Consider the following 23,670-nt stretch of genomic DNA (forward strand, 5'->3'; position numbering starts at 1 on the left):
GACTTGTGTGGATGATGTAGATCGTGTCCTCCACCCTGGGCAGGATAGAAGGAGGACGGTGATCGCTGCAGAGAGGAGGTGCCGGACTGGAGAGCAGCGATACCCATCGGATCGGACTGCCCCCTCAGTGAGTATTATAAAGTTGTTTTTACGTTATACAGTGCGACCTGTATATAAGAGTTCACTGGTGGTGGCCGCAGCTTATGGTCCCCAAATCTGGTGACTGGTTCCCGAACTTGCTGCAAGCTCAGCGCAGACTACACAGATTGAGAGAGCGGTGCAGATGCTTAGGTATCTCAGCTATAAGAGGACAACACTTATATATGCCCTACCCTAGGATTTAAGGAATCTCTGCCTCCTGTGGTCGCGGCATTTACCGGACCCTCGGTTGGAAACATTACGAGGTGGGTTTGTGTCTTAGTGGCATCTCCCATTTTGTGCGATTTGTATTAGGCAGAAAGACCACTTGGAATTTCACCCTCCTCGGCCACAGGATCTCCGAATGTGCGTAATCAAGTTGTATAATGAGAAATTAACAGGAAGAGGGACGCTTTGCTGAACCGACCTAATGAGCTGTGAGAAGTTCACTCTGTGGAAATGAAAGCGCTTTTATCTGGTGAATGTACAGCATTGTTTCTCTGTTTCTGAGATAACATTTACCATAGCACATTAACCGCTCTAATGTTTCCATAGTCGGGTCTTTTTATTTCACTTGGCAGATATTTACTTTGTTCTGTTTTGGTGGAGAGGGTTATTTTCCGTGAAAGCCATTACCATTCAAGCACAGAGAAAGCGTACTGTGCTCTTATATTGAAAGTGTAACGGTGACGCTGGGGCATACTGTATATACATAACAGGTGACGCTGGGGGCATATATACATCACAGGAGACGCTGGGGGCATACTGTATATACATCACAGGTGACGCTGGGGGCATATATACATCACAGGTGACGCAGGGTGCATACTGTATATACATCACAGGAGACGCTGGGGGCATATATAAATCACAGGAGACGCTGGGGGCATATATACATCACAGGAGACGCTGGGGGCATATATACATCACAGGAGACGCTGGGGGCATATATACATCACAGGAGACGCTGGGGGCATATATACATCACAGGAGACGCTGGGGGCATACTGTATATACATCACAGGAGAGTACATACATGGCAGGGGGCATGGACATCGTTGGGTGCCACACAGCATCGAGAGGCATGTACAGCAGCTGGGGACGGTGAAGCTGCTCCTCTTCTGTGGGATGGGAGCATATCGAGCGCTAACCCCGCCAACAGAGTACTTCCTCAGCACATTGGCACTGACCAGCGTGAGGACCTAATGGTATGTGCACTCGGTGTTCAGTAGTGAACGCTGCATGATCATCTTCGCAGCGCACAAGGGGGTATAGAGGGCCAGCAAGACGCAGCTATTGGCCAGAGCCTGCGGTCCCCTGGTATCTGCCTGGGGGCTGCAGAAAAGGTCATTGTGGGCCAGAGGTTTCCCCACCCCGATCTACAGTCATGTGGAGTGACAAAAAAAAGAATATAGAAATGGAGGAAAGAAGAAGAACAAATAAGCGCATGTTGAGCTAATGAGGACTGCAGTATTTGATACACACGAACCTCACACTCCACCTATATTACTGCATGTGGATCAGGCTGGAACCTGCATGTCTAAGGTAATGGAGGGAAAGAATGAAGATCGCAGACTGAAATCTGGTGCCCTCATATTAGCTAAAGTAACCACCACATTAAAGTTAAGGGAATTCCCAAAACAAAGGCGTGAAGTTTTAATCTGTGTCAGCTCATTAACATTTCAATGCAGTTATTGAAGTTAGAAAACAATGGTCTGATCTTTTCAAAGAAATGTCAACATTCTGTGTATGGTACCGCAGCATTAAAGGGGTTTTCCAGTTTTGGAAAATCCCTCTTCCCCCAACTGAGGTGCTGTTGTGTTTTTATTAACAAAAAATAAATAATTCTCTGCTTTACTCCTCATGTAATCCCCACCGCTGCTCCTGGTGCGCGCTGAACCCCCACCGCTGCGCTTGGTACCTTTTTGTCTGCAGCACTTAAATCACCTCTATAGCACCAATCAAGAAGCTCAGTGCCTCTGCCGAGCGGAGGCCGTGACCTGCTCTGAGCCCCTGAGCTGCATTACTATTTGCATCACTGCCAACATGACATCAGTCCTGTAGACCAAAAAAGACACCTGAGCAGCAGCGGACACAAAACATTTTATTTAAGTTCCAGATGGTGACACCCCGGGAACGACGAACACAGCTTACCTGCGTCCCGCCGGCAATGCGGAAGGAAGCAGGTGGGCGGGATGTTATGTCCCGCTCATCTCCGCCTCTCCGCTTCTATTGGCCGGACGCTGTGTGACGTTGCTGTGACGCCGAACGTCCCTCCCTCTTCAGGAAGAGGATGTTCACCGCCCACAGCAACGTCGTCCGGGATGTAAGTGCGTGTGACGTGGGTTTAATGACTTTGTGCGCCACGGGCAACTAATTGCACGTGACGCACAAACAGGGGCGGGTACTATAATTTGTGCGATAGATCGTCCCGTGTGACGCCGGCCTTAGGCACTTCTGTGGGTCAATCTGACCCCATTATCATTCAGTTTTGGGGGGGGGGGTTTGTTGTGGTTTTTTTTTTTTTTTTTAGTTTTTCCTTCCTTATTACTAATCTGTCAGGGTATACAGCGCTATGATTGTTGTCGATATATCGACGACTAATTTCATCCAGGGGAACTTTGCAGTATCCATCGTGGCCGGTGTAACAGGGACTATATTCACAATCAAACATGAATTGCAGACCTATTTTGCAGTAAATGGAGAAAATGTGAAATGCGTCACTCGGGACATTTGCTTTTCAGGAGTTTATTGCGTAGATTATATACCCATGATGCAACGCTCCAGTCCTACCTTAGTGTACGGCCCCATGAGGAGTATTCATCACTAGTTTTCCAATGTCTGATGAACTTGTCAAATTATCTTCTGCCTTTATTATAGTCGTCACTTGTGTATCCGGACCAGCAGTGACACCTGTCCCCTCCAGTACGTGAAGATTCATTAGATCTTCCTTGTCTGCTAGGGCAGATTATAGATTATACTCAGTGTGGGGACAGAGGGGCGCAGTGTTGAGGAACGGAGCCTCGGCGTCCTAACTTGGGACTTCAGGTTGTAACAAAGAGATGAAAGCGGCTGGAGAAAAGTTTTTATTTTATTGCATCATAAGCGCTTTATGGTTTGCTCTTAGCCGGCTGAGCGCTGCACAGATGCCGGCTCCTCACCTGAGTGCTCATGTGTCCCCGATGGTGACTGCGCTCGGGATGCTCATTTACAGCAAGTGACAAGAGACTCGTCAAGACATTCATTGCTTTTCCTAAACCTCAAGCTGGATTTTACCAAAGAAGCTGAAAGCCTTAATGTGCCATTCTCATTTATCTTGTTTCCTAAGATACAAAGATCTGCAGCAAAACGGACTGTTTATAGGAAATGTGGATAGTACATCTACAAGAGGCCAATCCACAAGAATATATCTTGCATAAAGGTTGCAATTCAGTAAATGAAGCTTTAGGCTATGTGCACACAGTGGTTTTTTTGCGCGTTTTTCGGGTGCGTTTTGTTCAGAAATCTGCATGACTTTGCTTCCCCAGCAAAGTCTGAGTTTTCATTTTTGCTGTCTGCACACAACTTTTTTTTTTTTTTAGCTGCGTTTTTTAGCTTAAAAAAAAAAAACGGACGTGTCAATTCTTCCCTGCGTTTGTCTGCGTTTCCCCCACATGCAATGCATTGGAAAAACGCAGAGATAAAAAACACTGCCAAAAACGCACCAAATCGCGGTAAAAACGCATGAGTTTTTTGCCGTGGGTGCGTTTTTGTACGTTTTTAGCGGCCAAAAATGCAGCGTCATAAAAACGCAGCGTGTGCACATAGCCTAAGGGTTTTTTTTTTTCCCGATTAAAACTAGGTGAACCCCCACAACTGTGCCTACATCTGGATGATCAGACAAACTTACAGATTTGGAAATATCCTTCATCACAGCGCCATAGTGTAGTGTTTCTTATTGTCCACCAGTGTCCGAAATGGAGAGCTTGAAAAGTTGCTTTTCCTTTTTTTTTTTTTTTTTTTTGTGCAAATTATTTTCATGTAGAAATAGTTGTTACATTGAAGGATGATATATTAATTCCCAGTTATATTGACAATACCTACCATAATTGAAAAAAAATGGTTCACCTAAATTTAAAGAGGGTTCCTTTTTTTTTTTTTTTTTTTTAAAATATAGATATAGAGATTGTGTGTGTGTGTGTGTGTGTGTGTGTGTGTGTGTGTGTGTGTGTGTGTGTGTGTGTGTGTGTATCTATCTGACCCTTTAACATCCAAACACAAAAAACAACAACACTACCATGCACTTATTGGGACAGAAAATCTGACATGGCGATGCAAAGATCCAGGGGTGCCGTGTCCAAATCGAATAATCATATCAGACTTGTGGAAGAAGTATGGAGAGAGGTCGGCATTCACCCGGTGTCTTGTAAAAACAGTCCGTTAATTCATCAAATAAAACCGAAGCGGGACGGTGTGGAAAGGGAGGATGTGGAAAACGGCGGGACATGATGAATTAAAGGATTGTTTTTACAAGACACTCTATTAGTGCCGACCTTTCTCCATACTTCTTCCACAATTCTGATATCCCTAAACCAAAGCAACCAAAACACAGAGCTCCATGTAGAGGCGGAAGCAGTGTACAAACAGGTCATGGTTCCTGTGGCAAAGACAAATTGTGGCCCTTTTTCTTTTCAAACCCTAGAGACCTGGTATGCCGTCATGACTAGTCTAGTACATTTGTCTTGTTTGCGAACATTAAACCATGAATAACCCAGTCCATATATCAAAGTATATACGAAGAGTCACCAAACTAAACTAAAAAAAGCCTACAAAAGACCTCCATAATTATATTAAATTATGGAGGTCTTTTGTAGGCTTTTTTGTTTGCTAACATTGTATGACCTATGGAGTCCACGGTACCGTGCAGGTTCTTGACACATTAAAATTGTGGTAGAACCAACCTGGAATAGGTCCATTCTGTCCAAACGGGCCATATAGCGGCTACATAGTCTGTTTCTATGTAGAAAATTACCTCTTTGCAGGACTTTAAAATGTTCAGCATGCACCAAACATGTTCTCAAAACAAAAATGTTAATGTAGCCTTTGGCCATTATTGACCTGATGAAGGTCAAGAGTGTCCCTTTTATCCTCTGTTGGGTTTTTGTCTGTGTATGGGGCCTTTTGATTCTAACCTAAACAATGAGGGTGAAGGAAAGAAGAAAAGAAAAAGAATGTGTTTGCTCTGATGTCAGATAAGCCACCACCACTGGAGATGTCTGGCTGCTGCCGACTGCTTTTTTTGGAAGCCTAGAGGAATACTTCTCATGTGACCTCTTTTGATGGTGTGTACACACAGCGATCTGTGTGTCACAGCAGGAGAGCGGCTTTGAAGAAAACGAACCAGGGCTGTGTGTAACGAGCAGCGATCTCGCAGCAGGGGCCAGATCGCTGCTCAGTGTCACACACAGCGAGATCGCTAATGAGGTCACTGCTGCGTCACAAAAAGCGTGACTCAGCAGCGATCTCGGCAGCGAGCTCGCTGTGTGTGAAGCACCCCTTAGAGTCAATGCAATAAGAGGGCTGATGGAGAAGGGCGACCACAGGTGAGAAGTCACTCAAGATATCTGAAGGATCATGTCACGTAGGCATTCCTACATTTTGGACTTCTTGTTTCAGCCAACCAGTCAAATCTAAGACGCCTACTAAGATGTACGGAGCGGCACACTATTATTTTTTGGGCTTCTGGGCTTATTTTTCGCCCATATTCATACCTTTTTAGGAAATATTTAGCTCCGTATTTTGGCTAAATTGGACGCATCTCCTGGTGTTGAAGGACCAAAGCTTTGTTTTCTTGCAGAAGCAGAAAGTACTCTTCTTTCCATAACGTGTGGTGACGTTGCCTTTTTTTCTTTTCTGCTTTTATGTACCGGCTACTCTAATTTTGATACAGAGTTCTTTACTGAACTCGTTGTGGTAGAGCCATAAAAGTCGGCTAGCTGTGGGATCCTTGGTGTGATATTCAGGGCGATGGCAGCTGCACGGCCTCTGCTGAATAGATGTCACTTGATGGAGCGGAAAGACTAAACTCGCTCTTCACAGCTTACAACGTGAAATGCACAAGCATAATAGAGGTTAAGCAAGCAGCCGACCGCTCGCTGATTCCCGCTTGTTAAAGCGGCGTTTGTTGGTGTAAATGACGGAGGAAACTTCACGCTCAAAAGCTCCCCCTCCGAGACCTCCGCTGTTTGTGTCTGCGCGCATTGTGTGACGGAGCTTCATGCTCCCGGAGAGCAGGCGGACGTGTGTGTAATTCTGTATTGATTAATGTGCAAATTGAGAAGGGAGAAGTTTATCATTTCTTCGTAGAATATATGTTCTGATGGAACGATTGTCCTGCTGTGCTCTGACATTATGGGGGATTTCACATCGCGTAATTGGAAGACGCATTTAAAGATGTTGAGAAAGAAAATGGCTACACTCTGCTGAAAAGAAAAGCAACACGTCCTGTCGACAGGTTATGACTCTCATTCAGTCCCATTTCTTTTCAGTACAAACACTGAACCTCAGGTTCATTCATTTCTGATTGCCAGCTTTTTGCCTATGCACAGTATTTAGAAAGCAGCCAATCAGAGTTGTGGGCGGGATTGTATAGAGCTCAGCATTCAGAGAACTGACAGATTTGCGGCCGAGAAAAGAGATTTTTATCTAAACTGCAGCAATCGGACACATTGTTGGAATAAGGGGCTTGCTCCCATCATGCTGCTCTTGGATAGGGTTGCTTAAAACTCGTGACAGGTTCACTTTTAAAGGGAGTTTTTGGTTTCAGAAAATGCCTGTACCCAGGCGCAATATGGTAAAAAAAAAAACACGAATGTTCTGAACTTTGCTTGCTTGCTCAGTGTTTGCAGCGTTTTGGATGTAGCATACATCAGCTTTGTCTAAAATGCAGCGTTGTACAGTACAGCACAGTGTATGGGATTTCTAGAAATCCTGTGCCCACAGTGCTTCTTTTTTCCGCAGCAAACACTGACCTGCGGTGCGTGTTTCCAGACCAATTGTTTGCTGCGGATTCGCATGCATCCTCCATAGGGAGAACACAAGCAAGAGACCGCAGCGCACTGAACCCTGATCGTGGGCACAGTCAGCTGCAGTCTCCTGCGGAGGAGACGCGCGGCCCTGCAGGTCAGGACGCAGCGAGTCCTGATCGTGAGCACATACTCGAAGAGCGGTGGTCTTCACACCAGGCAAGTACAATAATTGGTTATAGGGGAAGCTAAGACCACTCTGTACACTTGTTTGTGCTGGAGCAGGGTGTTACAGATTGCTCTCGCTATGAGCAAGCATAGTTTTGCACTAACCTTTCTGGACAAGTGTAACCTGGCTCACTCCCTGCTGGCCTACTCTGCACACCGCTAGTGAAAAGTGACAAGCCATGTAAGAAGTGAGACATTTGGTCACAAATGTGGGATGCGTTGTACATCCCCTCCCCAGTGTACCCCTTTGAGCATTATTGGGTCTCGGCTAAGGGCTGGTTCACACTAAGCGACAGCGACAACGAGGTCGCTGTTACGTCACCATTTTCTGTGACGTAACAGCGACCTTGTAAGTCGCTGTTATGATCGCTGCTTAGCTGTCAAACAGCAGCCGAAGCAGCGATCATAACCGCGAGAACAGGGAGCCGTGCACACTGCTTAGCGCTGGCTCCTTGCTCTCCTAGCTACAGTACACATCGGGTTAATTAACCCGATGTGTACTGCAGCTACATGTGCAGAGAGCAGGGAGCCGCGCACACTGCTTAGCGCTGGCTCCTTGCTCTCCTAGCTACAGTACACATCGGGTTAATTAACCCAATGTGTACTGCAGCTACATGTGCAGAGAGCCGGAGCCGGTAGCACAGGCAGCGTGAGAGCGGCGGAGGCTGGTAACTAAGGTAAATATCGGGTAACCACCTTGGTTACCCGATGTTTACCCTGGTTACAGCTTACCGCAGGCTGCCAGATGCCAGCTCCTGCTCCCTGCTCGCTTCATTTCGTCGCTCTCTCGCTGTCACACACAGCGATCTGTGCGTCACAGCGGGAGAGCGCCTTTGAAGAAAACGAACCAGGGCTGTGTGTAACGAGCAGCGATCTCACAGCAGGGGCCAGATCGCTGCTCAGTGTCACACACAGCGAGATCGCTAATGAGGTCACTGTTGCGTCACCAAAACCGTGCCGTAGCAGCGATTTCGGTAGCGATCTCGCTATGTGTGAAGCACCCCTAAGGTGTGATATGCTTCTAACAAGCTTGTTGATGGTTTCCAATATCTACCATTAGAACATTGAATTCAGCTCTGAACTGCAGTATGATACAGACTATAGCTGAAGATAGCAACAAAATAATATGGGACCCTCATCGTGGCGGAGAATTGGGGGCGGTTGACCACCATTTGACAATCCAAGGCAGCTGTATACAGCAGACTGGTGGATTTTGCAATATTTGATTACAATATAACACGGGGAAAGGCTTCTGTCCTAAACTCTGTATGTGTGATGTCCTACATGAAGAAGAGACTTTGGTAGATTTTGTAGATGCGGGGGCTGGAGCTCAGCTGGCCGCTGTTCGGCAGTATTTGTCCGCTATCCACGAAGGGTGAAACCGAGCCTCCAGATTTGTGCTGTAGCAATATGTTACGAGCCGGAGATGCACATTCCACGCCTGAGGCTTTCTTTCTTCTTGCTCTTCTCCAATTTGCAGCATACGTTTTTTAGCACAGCTGACCGGTTTAGTGACAAATCTGCTGCCTGCCTGTCTACTTCTTCAGTGTGCGAATACAGCATTTAAGGAACATCTTTACCTATTATGGGGGAATGTGTCCGGGTTATATAAACACTCAGCTATTTTGTGTGTCTCGTGGTCCGGTAGCAGCTGAATTTGCAAGATGCGCTGCCCACTAAAGAGCTGGTGGAGGTTGTTTCCCTACTAGCGGTACTACACAACTTGCATCAAAAGGTCCCTCAAGTTACCGTATTTGAATTTGGGTCAACCATGGTACCTTGGCAAGTTGAAAATGAATCTTGAGACCAAAACGTTACGCCAAACTAGTAATTTTGGTCCTAAAACTCCAGAAAGCCAACACAATATCGTCAAGTTAACTTGTACAGATTGAAATGGTTCGGGTCCTGCAACTTGTCAATAAGGGCGATATCCTGTGCTGGTCACTTCCACATCAGGAGGTGAGCGGTGCTAATAGCTTTGCATAGGCAGATGCCTGGCAGGACGACAGGCAGCATCAGGCAACTGTGCTGTACTAGAATGGGACGCATGTGCGATACCTTCTGATGGTGGAGGTGTCCTGACTGGTACGCGCCACCAGTGCAACATTCAGCACAAATTGTCTCCATGTGCAAAAGTCAATAGTGATGAAAAACCCATTAGAATAGTATAGATGCGTGATCCCAATGCACACACAACTTTTCAGATATTTGTACACCTGACCACCATCTCTGTTCCCCACCTTCTGCAGATATGAGAGAACCCAGATTACTCTGGTAACTAGTGGCGTATAGGTATTAGTCACCAAAAATGACAAATTCAAAAAGTAAAAAACAACTCACCAAAAACAGCCATTAGCCATAAGGTCAAACCGCAAAAAGCACTAGCAGGATGGAGCCGGCCCCCTATGATAAAGGTGGGGGCAACACAGGTGCAGAATACCGATGAGAGTGCCTGACTCAATCTACCATATCATGGAGGAGGTGGTTGCTGGTATTAAACTTGCACACAGATGGGGTTTGCATAGGGTGCCAGTCACACAGGTATGTGCAATGCACAGTGTCTGGCCTACAGCCTATTGATGAGCTCCATACTATTAGATCAGGCGGGCTGCTCAGCACAATATACCGGTAAGTGCCTCAACACACAGGACAGACGCCCCAAAGGGCCTGGCTGCATTGTGCAGAGAATTGTGCAATTTAAAAAAAAATATATATAAAATTATATTTACTGAAGTGAGGTATTGGTCCATATTTTGGCCAGAATACATAAGCTCTTAACCCAACGTCAAGGGGCCCCCACCTTTACCACCTTTACCTTTATCATAGGGGGCCGGCTGCATCTTGCTAGTGCTTTTTGCTGTTTGACCTGTTGGCTAATGACTGTTTTTGGTGAGTTTTTTTTTTTTTTACTTCTAGTGGGGTATAGGTAATATAATTTCCCTGTTGTCTCCCTTCACATACAAGATGGAGACTAAAGGTGGTGTCACACATAGCGACGCAGCAGCGATCTGACTTTATCAGGATCGCTGCTGCGTCGTTACATGGTCTCTGGTGAGCTGTCAAACAGGCAGATCTCACCAGTGACCAGCCCCCAGCCAGCAGGGACGCGTGGAAGCGTAACTAAGGTAAATATCGGGTAACCAAGGAAAGCACTTCTCCAGGTTACCCGATATTTACCTTAGTTACTAGCGTCTGCCGCTCTCACGCTGCCAGTGCCGGCTCCCTGTTCCCTGCTCTCCTAGCCAGAGTACACATCGCGTTAATTACCCGATGTGTACTCCAGCTACGTGTGCAGGGAGCAGGGAGCCGGCACTGACAGCGTGAGAGCACACCGCTTAGCGCTTGCTCCCTGCTCTCCTAGCCAGAGTACACATCGCGTTAATTACCCGATGTGTACTCCAGCTACGTATGCAGGGAGCCGGCACTGGCAGCGTGAGAGCGGCGGACGCTAGTAACTAAGGTAACTATCGGGTAACCAAGGAAAGGGCTTCCCTTGGTTACCCGATGTTTACCGTGGTTACAGCTTACCGCAGCTGCCAGACGCCGGCTCCTGCTCCCTGCTCGATTCAGTTCGTCGCTCTCTCGCTGTCACACACAGCGATGTGTGCTTCACAGCGGGAGAGCGACGAGCAAAAAATGAAGCAGGACATTCAGCAACGACCAGCGACCTCACAGCAGGGGCCAGGTCGTTGCTGGATGTCACACACAGCGACAGCGGCGGGACGTCGCTGCTACGTCACAGAAAAAGGTGACTTAGCAGCGACGTCGTCGTCGCTGTGTGACACCACCTTAATTCAATGCGAACCAGCCTGCTGACAGGAGTGCACTATAGAGATGGCTGCCCTCACAGATCTCTTACGCAAGAGGCGCAATGTGGCAACGTGTTTATAGTAATTTTTTCTTTTAATGGCCTTCAGCTCGGATCTTTAACATAAGGAGCTCAACATGTTTTATAAGAATTATTTTTCTTAATGGCCTTCAGCTCTATCTCGAGCCACGGAGACTTGATTGATGAACGCTCTTTTGGAAGATTGAACTTGTGCAGCCTAGATATGTCCACCTGGGTCTTCTCCACTGTTTACTTGAAAGTATCAAGTTGTCAGGCTGCAGGTCTTTCTCTTCGTCTTATTCCTTCCATTATGGTTGAAAGAATATCCTTCTCCATTGATTGCTCACTTCCTTTTGGCATGTCCAAAGTAGGCAAGTCCGTAGCTTGGTGATTCTTGCTTCGAGTAACAGGTCTGGCTTGATTTGTTTGTTCCCTTGCCATCCATGGTATTCATAACCACATTATTATAATAATCTTTATTTCTATAGCGCCAACATATTCCGCAGCGCTTTACAATTCAGGAGGATCATATACAAACAGGTAACAGTTATAGAAAATACAATATTTAGAGGGAAAAAGGACAACCCTGCTCGTGAGAGCTTACAATCTACAATGAGATTGGGGGGGCAAGGTACAAGTGCCTAATTACAATGACAATCCAGCCATCTCAAGGAAATGGGGGATAGATAATGGCTTCCTGGACCAGTTGCCTGACCTTGAGATGCATTTGGGTGCCATGGAATTTGACGTGAGGTTATGTTCTGAGAAGTTGTCGAGGGACTATGTGTATGAGTGTGAAAGGCCACCCTAAAAAGATGCGTTTTTAGGGTGTGTCTGAAGCTGAGTAAGTTGTGATTCATTCTAGCTTCTTGGGGTAGAGCGTTCCAGAAGATTGGTGCAGCTCGGGAGAAGTCTTGGTTCGGGAATGGGAGGTTCGGATTAGTGAGGGAGTTAGTCGAAAGTCATTTGCAGAGCGTAGAGAACGTGTGGGGTGATAGACCGAGGCGAAGGCGGAGATGTAGGGGGGTGCCGCACTGTGGAGAGCTTTGTGTGACAACAAGCAGTTTGAATTGGATCCTGTGATATATGGTCAACAGAAGCTGGAAAAGCCAAACTGTTGAGCGCTTTAAATGTAGCCTGAATGAACGTTTTTGTTTTTTAGAGGCCATGTACATGCATTGAAGTGAAAAAGAAAATGCTTCTAAAGGTGTCCATATTCTCCACCCCCAAAAAAAAATGATTTTGCATCTCTCCTACGCCTCCCTGCACAAGCCACAGACCACATCCACCCCACAGCCCCTTCAATTAATGAACGTCTCCTAAATAGCGGTTACCGTAATCAATTTTTCTAAATGTTAACAGAAGTTAAGCAATGATGTCCACCCCCATAATCCTGTATTAAAAAAAAAAACCAAACAAACAAAAAAATGAAAATGAAAATTCTGCAATTAAAAAATAAAACAATTCATAAAACTAATGCAGCTGATGCATTCACTTTGACGGGGCTGCTCCGCATTGTCCTGTAATGACGACGAGTTTAGAACACAGCGGCGTTCGCTGAATGTGACCTAATTTTTCACTGTATTCCTTCCCATCAGACGTTTCATGTCCACATTCCCTGTCAAGAATTTTGGTTCTTTTGCAAAATCGACTAATAAGCATGAAATTAAAACCTCCTCAATCCTATCTTGGCTCTGCAGTCCTACCTGCTTCAGAACAAGCCAATTGTTCAGGGAAAAGTCTTTCAAGATTCTCAAAATATTCTCAGTTTAAGTCCCAAAACTTGAGCTTTTCATTAGCGAGCGGGTGATCTGCGGCCAGAGCTCTCGGTGGTGTTTGTATCGGAACGTTTACCTCTAATCTTCAGGAAGAATGAGGCTTGAAGTGAAGCTTCAAAAGTTTAGGCATTTTATATAAATGCAGAACGTCAAACGTGTGATGTCCTCAGTGAGAACTTCAATGGTTTCTTTCCACCTCGCAGGTGTACGAAAGGAAAAAAATTACATCTCCTATACGAGATTAGGCTGGGGAACATTTGCCTCTGGCTGAATTTTTTTGCCTGATGAAATGAAATTTAAGTAGTCCTAATATAACATTTATTCATCATCTTGGTAGGAACACAGACTGAAATGAAAGATGTGCCAAATAAGCCCCACGACGAGAAAGGAGGTAGGGATGGCGCCAGTGGCTCTCAGTTTTCCCTTAGTATGTGAATACCTCTTCTCCTCGTAGGCGGCCTCCTTTATACAAGGTGATCAGATGATGGCTTCAGGTCTGAAGTTGCCTGATAACCTATTCCTGCTAGAGGCCACTAAAAGGCAAATGTGGTATTACGGGTGGTCATCGGAATAATGATCATTAGATGGACCATGTCCATCAGAGCAAGCCGGAGGGTTTTTATCATGGGCCCATTGGTATTTTGCAACTGATGTTCCCAAAATGTTTCTCTTCCTATTTGGGAAATTACAGGTAGCAGATATCATTGTGCACATATCTGGTTTATATTTGTATATATGCCCAGGGGGAACTGATAAAAACGCTTCTGAAGAACATACGCACACATGATTGATAGTCACCATCAACTTTGCATTTCAGGTTTATTCTGTTCAAGGGTGGTAACATTGTTATTTGCAGCACAGACTACCTTAAAGTGTAGTTTTGATAGGTTCACCCTTTTATTTGTTTTCTTTGTACATGCCTAGACAAGATGATACATTTGCTATTATTTCAGACCATAAAACACATTTGCTGACCTGTAAATCATATTGTTGGATAAGGTGCTAACTGATGAGATCCCACCGATCTGAGAGTCCTATTCTTTATTCTGAATACCAAAAGAAAAGAAGCCACAAACACTTTTTTGTAAAAATCAATACACTTTGGAAATCTTCAGACCTCAACTCCATAGCTGGCCATGCACATACGTTTTTGATCGGCTGGAATTCGGCACATCAGTTGTCCATCAGGTCATTTGCATGAACTATCAGTACGAGGCCAGACCTAAGGGGTGCTTCTCACATAGCGAGATCGCTAGCGAGATCGCTGCTGAGTCACAGGTTTTGTGACGTACCAGTGACCTCCATCAGCAATCTCGCTGTGTGTGACACTAAGCAGCGACCTGGCCCCTGCTGTGAAATCGCTGATCGCTACACACTGTTTTGGTTCATTTTTTGCTCGTTGGTCTCCCGCTGTGCAGCACAGATCGGTGTGTTTGACGGCGGGAGACCAACAAGCACCGACTCTGTGCTAAGCAGCGTACGCTGGTAACTAAGGTAAATATCGGGTAACTAAGCAAAGTGTTTTGCTTGGTTACCCGATATTTACCTTGGTTACCAGCGTACAACGCTTAGCGCTGGCTCCCTGCACACATAACCAGGGTACACATCAGGTTACTAAGCAAAGCGCTTTGCTTAGTTACCCGATATTTACCCTGGCTATGTGTACAGGGAGCCAGCGCTAAGGAGTGTACGCTGGTAACCAAGGTAAATATCGGGTAACCAAGCAAAGCGCTTTGCTTAGTTACCCGATATTTACCCTGGCTATGTGTACAGGGAGCCAGCGCTAAGGAGTGTACGCTGGTAACCAAGGTAAATATCGGGTAACCAAGCAAAGCTCTTTGCTTGGTTACCTCATATTTACACTGGCTACCAGCGCTGGCTCAATGCACACGTAACCAGGGTAAATATCTGGTAACTAAGCAAAGCGCTTTGCTTAGTAACCCGATGTGTACCTTGGTTACCAAGCACAGAGTCGCTAGTGGCTGGTCGCTGGTGAGATCCTGACCAGGTCAAATCGCGGTCAGAATCGCTGGTACCTCGTATAGTGAGACGGTACCCTAAGTGGCTAATCAAACACGCAAAATAAAAAAAACAAAACGGTTGTAAGATTTCAAATGATCAACCTACTTTATCTGATCCTGCTGTACACATGCTTGAATCTAGATCAAGAAAGTCATTCTTCCCCTATACTCTGTTCTGGTCAGACCCAACCTGGAATACTGTGTACAGTTCTGGGCTCCCAAATTTAAGAAAGACTTTTGATTATATTGGAGCAAATCCAGAGAAGAGCAACCAAGATGGTAGAAGGTCTGCAAATAATGTCATATGAAGAACGGCTAAAAGAACTAAGTATGTTTAGTTTGAAAAAGAGAAGGCTGAGAGGAGACTTAATAGCGGTCTACAAATATCTGAAAGGCAGTCACAGTGCAGAGGGAACCACCCTATTCTCATTAGCACAAGGAAGTACAAGAAGCAATGGGATGAAACGAAAAGTAAGGAGATTCAGATTAGACATTAGGAAAAACTTTCTGACAGTGAGGGCAGTCAGTGTGGAACGGGCGACGACGGGAGGTGGTGAGCTTGAAATCTTCGAGCGGCAGCTGGATAAACATGGCTCGGATGATTTAGGAAAACCTGGACTTGCATGTGGTTGGACCTGATGACCTTTGAGGTCTCTTCTAATTCTACCATTCTATTACTTCTGGTTTCATGCAGCCAAGACCAGCCCTTTTCAGCCAAGAAGATTACATTTTTGGTAGACACAAGTTTTTCATCAACCATTGCAAGCAATAATTTTTTTAAATTTTATTAATTAGTTTGGCCATAATTGTTTGTTTTCATCCTAGACATTACTGCATGTTATCTGTATCATTGTGGACCTAATTGTATCTCAATCTTTCCTGTTTGCAGTATGATGGTCCTTTCACAACGTCCTTTTCCAGTTGGTAGTTTGCTAATCCATTGATCATTCCTGTTCAGCTCCTGGCTGCCTTTATTTTAATATTATTTTTTATTATACAGCTGTTTAATGTAGTAGATGATTCACTAAGAGACGAAAATGGATTAGTCACTACTAGCAAAAAATGGGCAGCATAGGGCATTGCCAATGTTGTGGTATAAGGTGGACACAAAAATGGCTCGATGTTATCTTTGGATTAGCCAAACAACTATCTGTTTTTAAATACTGATTTATTTTTATTTTGTTTTCTGTTTAGGAATAGCAAAGTCCGATCTTCTTCACACCAGATCGCTACGAGGTCACAAGGACTGTTTTGAGAAATATCACCAGATTGCAAACCAAGACTGTTCCCGCTCCAAACTTACCAAGAGCCCGTACGAAGAAGTAAAAACTATTCTCAGTAAAAAAATAAACTGGATTGTCCAATATGCACAAAATAAGGATTTATATTCTGATTCTGAGTGTCACAAACTCGCTCATCACAAACTTTACAAATTCAGACATCTGAATGACAGGAGTCAGATTCCCCAGCGCGACTCGCAGGTTCCCAAGTATTCCGAAAAGTGGCTGGATACTGGGGCTGGAGGTATATCCACCTGTGCAAAGGGGGTTTTAGAAAGGAGCAGCAGGGATTTCAATATGAGCGTCCTACATAGTACGCTGTGGCCGAATTCCTGCAAAGACAAGCCTGATGATCACTCTGACCAGCCGTCTGGACCCAACATTCGCAGAAGACACCAGCATTACAACAAAGAAGAATGTAAGTGTCTGCTACTTTGCATCTAATTTCCATTGTGTTCGAGGGGTCAAGTTTTGCGCTTTGCTTAGTAACCCGATGTGTACTCTGGCTATGTGTGCAGGGAGCCAGCGCTAAGCGGTGTACGCTGGTAACCAGGGTAAATATTGGGTAACCAAGAAAAGCATTTTGCTTAGTTACCCAATATTTACCTTGGTTACCAAGCGCAGCATCGTTTCCACGAGTCGCTGGTGAGATCTGCCTGATTGACAGCTCACCAGCGACCATGTAGCAAAGCACCAGCAATTCTGACCAGGTCAGATCGATGGCGCATCGCTTAAGTGTGACGGTACCCTAACTCCTTAAATCGTATTTGCTCCAACCAAAAATACACAAAGGCATTTGTCTATCTCTCAAAGTGATTACGTGTTCTTGGCATATGCCATCGTTTTATGATGGGTGGGCGGTCTAACGTTTTGGACACAAACCGATTCTTAAAATGAATGGCATGCATCATGGGCCACCTGACTGCACTGGGCACTGCAGCGTGGCAACCTAATGGGACTGGCAAGCAAAGAACCAAGGGGGTTACTGTACTGGTACAGTTCAGAAGCAGATGTTTGACTTCACCAGTCCACTTTTCAGGATCAGTAATGGCCCTACAGATATTATCTTCCAACGCTTCATGTAGTGATGTCACATCTTAGAGACGTTGAGATGGAAAATTAGACGCCAACGCCAAATTAGAAATTGGGCCTCTGAAAAATTGCCCGGAAAAGTGTTATGGGTTTTAAAATTGGCAGACCTGTTCTGCAAAGAAGCTTCTTCTCTTGAGCATTTTTCAACTAACTCCATAAAGCCCTTTTTTATTGCCGTCTGAGAAAGGGACAATTGCTTTGAGCACACCTCGTGGTTTTGGTCTTTTTATTCAACATCCCCTAGTTCTTATCTACCCCATAGTTTACTGATCAGTCCATTACCTGCAAAATGATTTGCTCTACAGGATGTAGAGGTTAAAGTATTGTGGATACTGGAAACAAATAAGCTTTTTTTTTTCCATCTATTTTAGATATGAGCAGTTTGAATCGCACTGGCTTCTGGTCCGGTCCTCCATGGTAGCCGGTCTGCCCTCTTTCCGTGCCTGGTGTCCTCGTGTCACAGGGTCTAATTGATGCAAAAGGTTCACCTGATCATGGGCACCGGAATGAGGACTGGCTGCCATGGTGGAGCAGATTGTACTTTGCCCAAGGCACCACAATTTATATGGCTTATGAGATTCGACGATTGACCAGCTGATTACCTCTCGTCATCTACTTACCATACATGCTTCATTATTAGGCAGATTCTGCCACTTATCGCCCCAAGTGAAGGACTGTCCAAGCTGGGAACTGAAGTTATTGTCATTCTCGCTCTGTCTTTGTGGATTACACTCATCTTTGCTCATTGCAAAGTACGACCCAAGGTCACGTCGTCTTTTTTGAAGCCCTGCAACCCGATCAGCTGCCTTAGGGTGTTTGCTTTACAAAATGTCTCTTTGGATTGACAGCAAGACAAATAGATGGTGACTTGTGTACTGGAGAATTATCTAGATTTAGCTGATCCTACATTGTACATTTATGTTTGCTACTTGATTAGTCTACAATCTGTAGAACAATTCCCTGCATTTAATGTGTAGATATGTGGTCTCCACCCTGAGGAGCTCCTGTTTGATGAGTTCCTGCATAAATTATGGCGTAGTAATGGATGAGTTTTGTTGATGCTGTATATGGGTTTTTAGAGAAGTGGGTTGTGTATAACCGATCAACTACAGATCTGCACCTTGTGTATGGAGAATTTAAAGGGAACCTGTCAGGTGCAATATGCACCTAGAACCATGAGCAGATCTGGTTGCATATTGCTAATCCCTGCCTAACTGTCCCTGTATACACTAGCATAGATAAAGGGATCTTTAGAACAAGTATTTCTAAAGATCTTTTATCGTATGCTAATGAGCGAGGGGACTAGTCCTAAGGGCGTTGCTTCCCTTGCTAGTCGGCCCCATTAGCATGTTAGTACACCCCTGTGGGTGTGCTAGCATGCTAATGACTTTGCAGTGTCACAGGATGATCTCACTCAACTCTTCGCTGCCATCGCCGCCCGATGTGCACATGATCCTGGACTTTCGGTCATGTGCACTACTTCAGTTTGAAGCCAGGAAGCATACACCTGGCTTCATAATGCACATGGCCCAAACTCCGAAATCCACCATTGGGCGGTGATGTCAGGGAAGAGGTGAGTGAGAACATCCTCTGACGCTGAACATTCATTAGCATGATAGCACACCCACATGGGTGTACTTACATGCTAATGGGCTGACTAGCCAGGGATGTAATGCCTTTGAGACTAGTCCCCTCACTCATTATCACACGATAAATACTTTTTCTAAAGATCTCTTTATCTCTTCTACCAGATTCAGAGATTCGCAATATACACCCAAGACTGCTCGTGGTTCTGGGTGCATATTGCACCTGACAGGGTCCCTTTAAGAGCAGTCTGCAAGCAATGTGGAACTACAACTCCTAAAAGCAGCCGACTCTGGTCTTGGGGGTTGTGCTTCACTTTCTCGTCCAGATCAGCTGATCTCAGATTGTTCTGCTGCTGGGACCCCCAGCTATAACCTAACAGTAAGTGTTCAACTTCCCTGCAGCGCCTCCGCAGGCGAGATGAAGTATTACTCAACTGGATGTCCATCACGTTGATTATAAACCTGCTAAGATACATTTAGGAGCCTCTGGATTACACATCTTGACGGCTTCCTTCCCCAAAAAATAATGCCACGCCTGCACAACGGTGGAGTGTGATACTGTAGCTTGGTACGGCTTCAAACTGCTTCCATGGAATAAGCTGCAATACCAGATACAACCTAAAGAGGAGTGTGGCGCTGTTTGTGAGAAAAGTTATTTGAAAAATTTGTAAACCATTGTTATGTAGATGAGGTTAAAACCCTCAGCCGCTCGGTTACTGACTTTTCTGCAGACTGTTATCTCCCACGGCTAATTAATACCGAAGTCTGCAAACAACTGCTTAGTCTCTTTTCCGCCGCGCTATTGCCGTACACCGTTCTGAGCGGATCCCAACCAGCGATTTTATTAACTTTTTGTTGGATGTTTTCAATTACTTGGATTACTGTGGTGACGGTAATTGATTTTTTTTTTTTTTTTTTGTATTTTCTCCCTCGCTTCTAGTGAGCTCGATGAGCAGAGAAGAACTGGGACAATTAAATGAACATCTCCTCCGGCAACTCCAGGGTAAGTCTCAATATGGGATGACTGCCGCGTCCTCGGGAGATCACTCGGCTTCTGCTTTGTGTGCTGTAACGTTGCCGTTACCCGTCTGCCTCCACGTTCCATGCATTTAGTAGAAATCCGTGCTTGGTATCTTCAGGTTTTTTTTGTTTTTTTATAGCACTTTCTCCCTTGCCTATTGCTTTTACAACAAAAAAAAATACTTGGCATTAAATCAATATGTCAGCAAGTGCAGCTCAACATTTCCGTGGCAGCTGCAGACGTGCTGTAATCTAAGCTGCCCGCTAAGTATAGGTTACAGTAAAGCTTATCAGCGCCTGACGGTATTAGAGCCTTATTTTTAGATGACGCTGTACAAGCCAGAGTAGACTTAACGCCATTAAGTGGCATATTTTACTTGGTTCAACCATTTTGTAAAACAGACATTTGGGGGGAGGCATCATATAACAACTCCTAAAAACACTTCATCTTTAGGTCAAGAACCTTTCAATGAAAGATTAAGCAACATCCTTGTATGATGGTGGCGGAAAGATAATCTTCTAGTTTCTTAAAAGGTAAAGTTTCTACTTAAAGGGAACCTGTCACCAGATTTCTCTCCTATAAGTTGCGGCCACCACCAGTGAGTTCTTTTATATATATATATATATATATATAGATAGATAGATAGATAGATAGATAGATAGATAGATAGATAGATAGATAGATAGATAGATAGATAGATAGATAGATAGATAGATAGATAGATAGATAGATAGATAATATATATATATATATATAATATATCATTCGAGAACACTGTATATAAGCCCAGGCCACGCTGTAGGATGTAAAAATTGCCTTTTATTATACTCACCTGTGGGGTGGTCCGGTTCAGTGGGCGTCACTGGTCTCAGTCCGGTGCCTCCTCTCTTCCTTCCCAGCTCTATGTGAATCATAGAATGGTAGAGTTGGAAGAGACCTCAAGGGCCATCGGGTCCAACCCCCTGCGAGTGCAGGATTTCCTAAATCATCCCAGCTATATGTTTATCCAGTTTCCGCTTGAAGAATTCTACGTCATTTCACGTCCTACGTCATCCACACAGAGGCCGCCATTGTGCTTCTGCGCACGTGCACTCCTCTCTGCCTTACTGAGGGGCAGACCAAAGTATTGTAGTGCGCATGCTCAGGCGGTCTTTGACCTTTCCCCGTGTCTGGGCGTTACAGAGAGGCAACGCAGAGAGGAGCACATAGAAGCGCAATGGAGACCTCTGTGTGGATGATGTAGGACGCGTCATCCACACGGAGCTGGGAAGGAGGACGGTGATGGAAAGAAGAGAAAAGGCGCTGGATTGAGAGCAGTGACACCCATTGGACTGGATTCACCTCGCAGGAGAGTATAATACAAGTTGTTTTTTTACATTCTACAGAGCGGCCTGGGCTCTTATATACAGTCATATAGAAGAGCCCACTGGTGGTGGCCGCAGCTTATAGGGGAAAAACCTGGTGACTGGTTCCCTTTAAGGAAAGCGCAAAGATAGCGTAGAGAGTAATGAGCTATGCAATGCTCCCTGGGAAATTGGCAAATAGCCTTTTCCCAGAGGCTGATAATGGGGTCGCTACCTGTGGAGGTGCAATCACAAAAATCAATGTCGACCCATTAGTGGTGGAGCCAAATTTGGCCTTTTAAAGCAGGTTGTCTAGTACCTGCATATAAATGACAACTCCTCATTATCTGATTGGTTGAGATCAGACACCCCCGCAGATCAGCTGCCCCCAATCCTGGTGGTGGCCGGAAATGCTCAGTACAGTGGTCCCGGCCAGGTACATTAGGACTATAATTTTTTTTTTTTTTATATATATAGCAGTGATCGAGAGAGGGGTTTGTACAATCAGTTGTTCCATTTCCACTTTATTTTATTAATTCCTCTATATCCACCATTTACACAAGAACACGTGCTACTGATGAGTGTCAATTATTACATCCAAATAAGCAGTGCAGTCATCCATCCAACATTTGTCAGCCGGTCACTGGCATTTTTACAGTAGGCATTGGCCAAGAAGGAGCATTCCTACAAATCGGGACCTTGCCAGCACACGTAAGGGCCATAAAGGGGGGGAAGGGTGGGGTCTTCTAAAAGGCCTGTCAGCCTCTCTACATTTAAAAGGAATCTTTCAGCACAAAATGACCGTTAAAACCAAGGACAGGTGCTCGGTTCAACTTTCCCACCTACTACTTATTTTCCATATATTACGACCTTCTTCCATCTCGTGAAACATGGAAGAGGGCAACGGAAATAAATGCAAAACGAGTGGGTGGGACGGAGATCTGCTCAGCCACGCCAAGGGTGCAGCAAGCATCTGAGCTTGGTTTGAACAGTCGCATGTTTTTAAAATATCGACAGACCATGATGAATTTACCACTTACATAACACAATTACAGTATATACATAGCTCTTATTTATTCATTTTTTCCCCCCACAGATGTGTTTGAAGACCTCAGCTGTGTACTACAAGAAAAAGATGCCCTGTCCTCGGAGCTCCACGTCCGTCATGTCTCCATCGAGCAGCTGCTAAAAAACTGCTCCAAGCTTCCATGTCTCCAGATGGGACGGGCAGGAATTAAAAGTTAATCCGACAATCAATAACTAATACATGGGACTCTAACCTGCACAAGGAACACCCCGGCGGCCTCGAGTAGATCTCGCACCGCTTTTTTTTATATATATATTGTCCAAGAAGATGATTTCTAACCAGTGATGAACTCGGAGCCTCGTTGGAATTTCTCTTAGTATATTTTTTTTTTTTTCTTTTTACTGGACAAAAACCACTTTCAGTGGGATTTAATGAATGAAAGTGATTGTCGACGATAATTCAGCCTGGGATCGCTTGAAATTCCATATCTTTCCGATAAGGAAGGTGTCGTGTTTAGTTCCGGAGGGCTGAGCCTGTCTCCTCACCAGCTAGTATTGTCCACAGAAGTTCTCTTTTGGGTCCACCGTCTATAAAGGCCACTTGTCTTACCAAATCCCATACATCAAGGCAATAATTCCAGCTTTGGCCCCTGGGGGAACCGTTTCAGATATTTTCTAAAATTGCTCAGTATTGTGACAAATCATAAAAAAACTATGGTGCCTACTTGTAAAATGAATGGAGTAAGGACCACAGCAGACGGGATGATGCTATATTTCCATAGGCATTTATAGTTGTACATTGATCTTCCAAGAAGCAGCCTCTGTCTGTGTATTTTTAAAAAAGCAAAATCAACTTGCAGATGACGGACTGTTTTTTTGGGTTTTTTTGGGGTTTTTTTTTTTTTACTTGTTTGAAGTTTTCTTTTTTTTTTTTTTTTTTGGTTTAAAAAAATTTTTTTTGAAAAAAAAAAATGCAAAAAAAGAAACCAAAATTCACCACTGCTTGAAACGCTTAATATTGCTAGAAACTTAAAAAAAAAAGTTTACAAAGAGCCTTTTTCATGAGCTACTGTTTTTTACAAAGAAATATTTTTGGGTACATATTAATAGTTCTATAAAAGACGTTTGCTTCGTGTATGTATTGTATTCTGCTTTGCACATAATGTTACCGTGTCTGACCGGGGGGGATATTGTCATATTGATCTGTGTTTTGGGTCATTTTTGCATTCTTAAATGGGTCATTTAAAGGTTTTTTTTTTTTTTTTTTTTGGGGGGGGGTTGTTTTTGAGGGTATATTACGCACGAAGGACTCAAAAGAACTCAG

At 44.7% G+C, this 23,670-nt stretch overlaps 1 protein-coding gene across 2 annotated transcripts in view; it reads left to right on the forward strand.

Moving 5' to 3' along the window:
• Window positions 1-23,277, forward strand: part of C2H21orf91 (chromosome 2 C21orf91 homolog) — a 43,432-nt gene extending 20,155 nt beyond the window's left edge. For both annotated transcript variants that reach the window (XM_075333067.1, XM_075333069.1), the window contains exons 3-5: window positions 16,193-16,696; window positions 19,897-19,959; window positions 22,417-23,277. In XM_075333067.1, the coding sequence (XP_075189182.1) occupies window positions 16,193-16,696; window positions 19,897-19,959; window positions 22,417-22,565 (716 nt within the window). In that variant the 3' untranslated portion in view covers window positions 22,566-23,277. The remainder of the gene's footprint in view (window positions 1-16,192; window positions 16,697-19,896; window positions 19,960-22,416) is intronic.
• The last annotated feature ends 393 nt before the right edge of the window (window positions 23,278-23,670 follow it).

Source organism: Anomaloglossus baeobatrachus, chromosome 2, assembly GCF_048569485.1.
Source record: "Anomaloglossus baeobatrachus isolate aAnoBae1 chromosome 2, aAnoBae1.hap1, whole genome shotgun sequence".
In the NCBI taxonomy this organism is placed as follows: Eukaryota; Metazoa; Chordata; class Amphibia; order Anura; family Aromobatidae; genus Anomaloglossus; species Anomaloglossus baeobatrachus.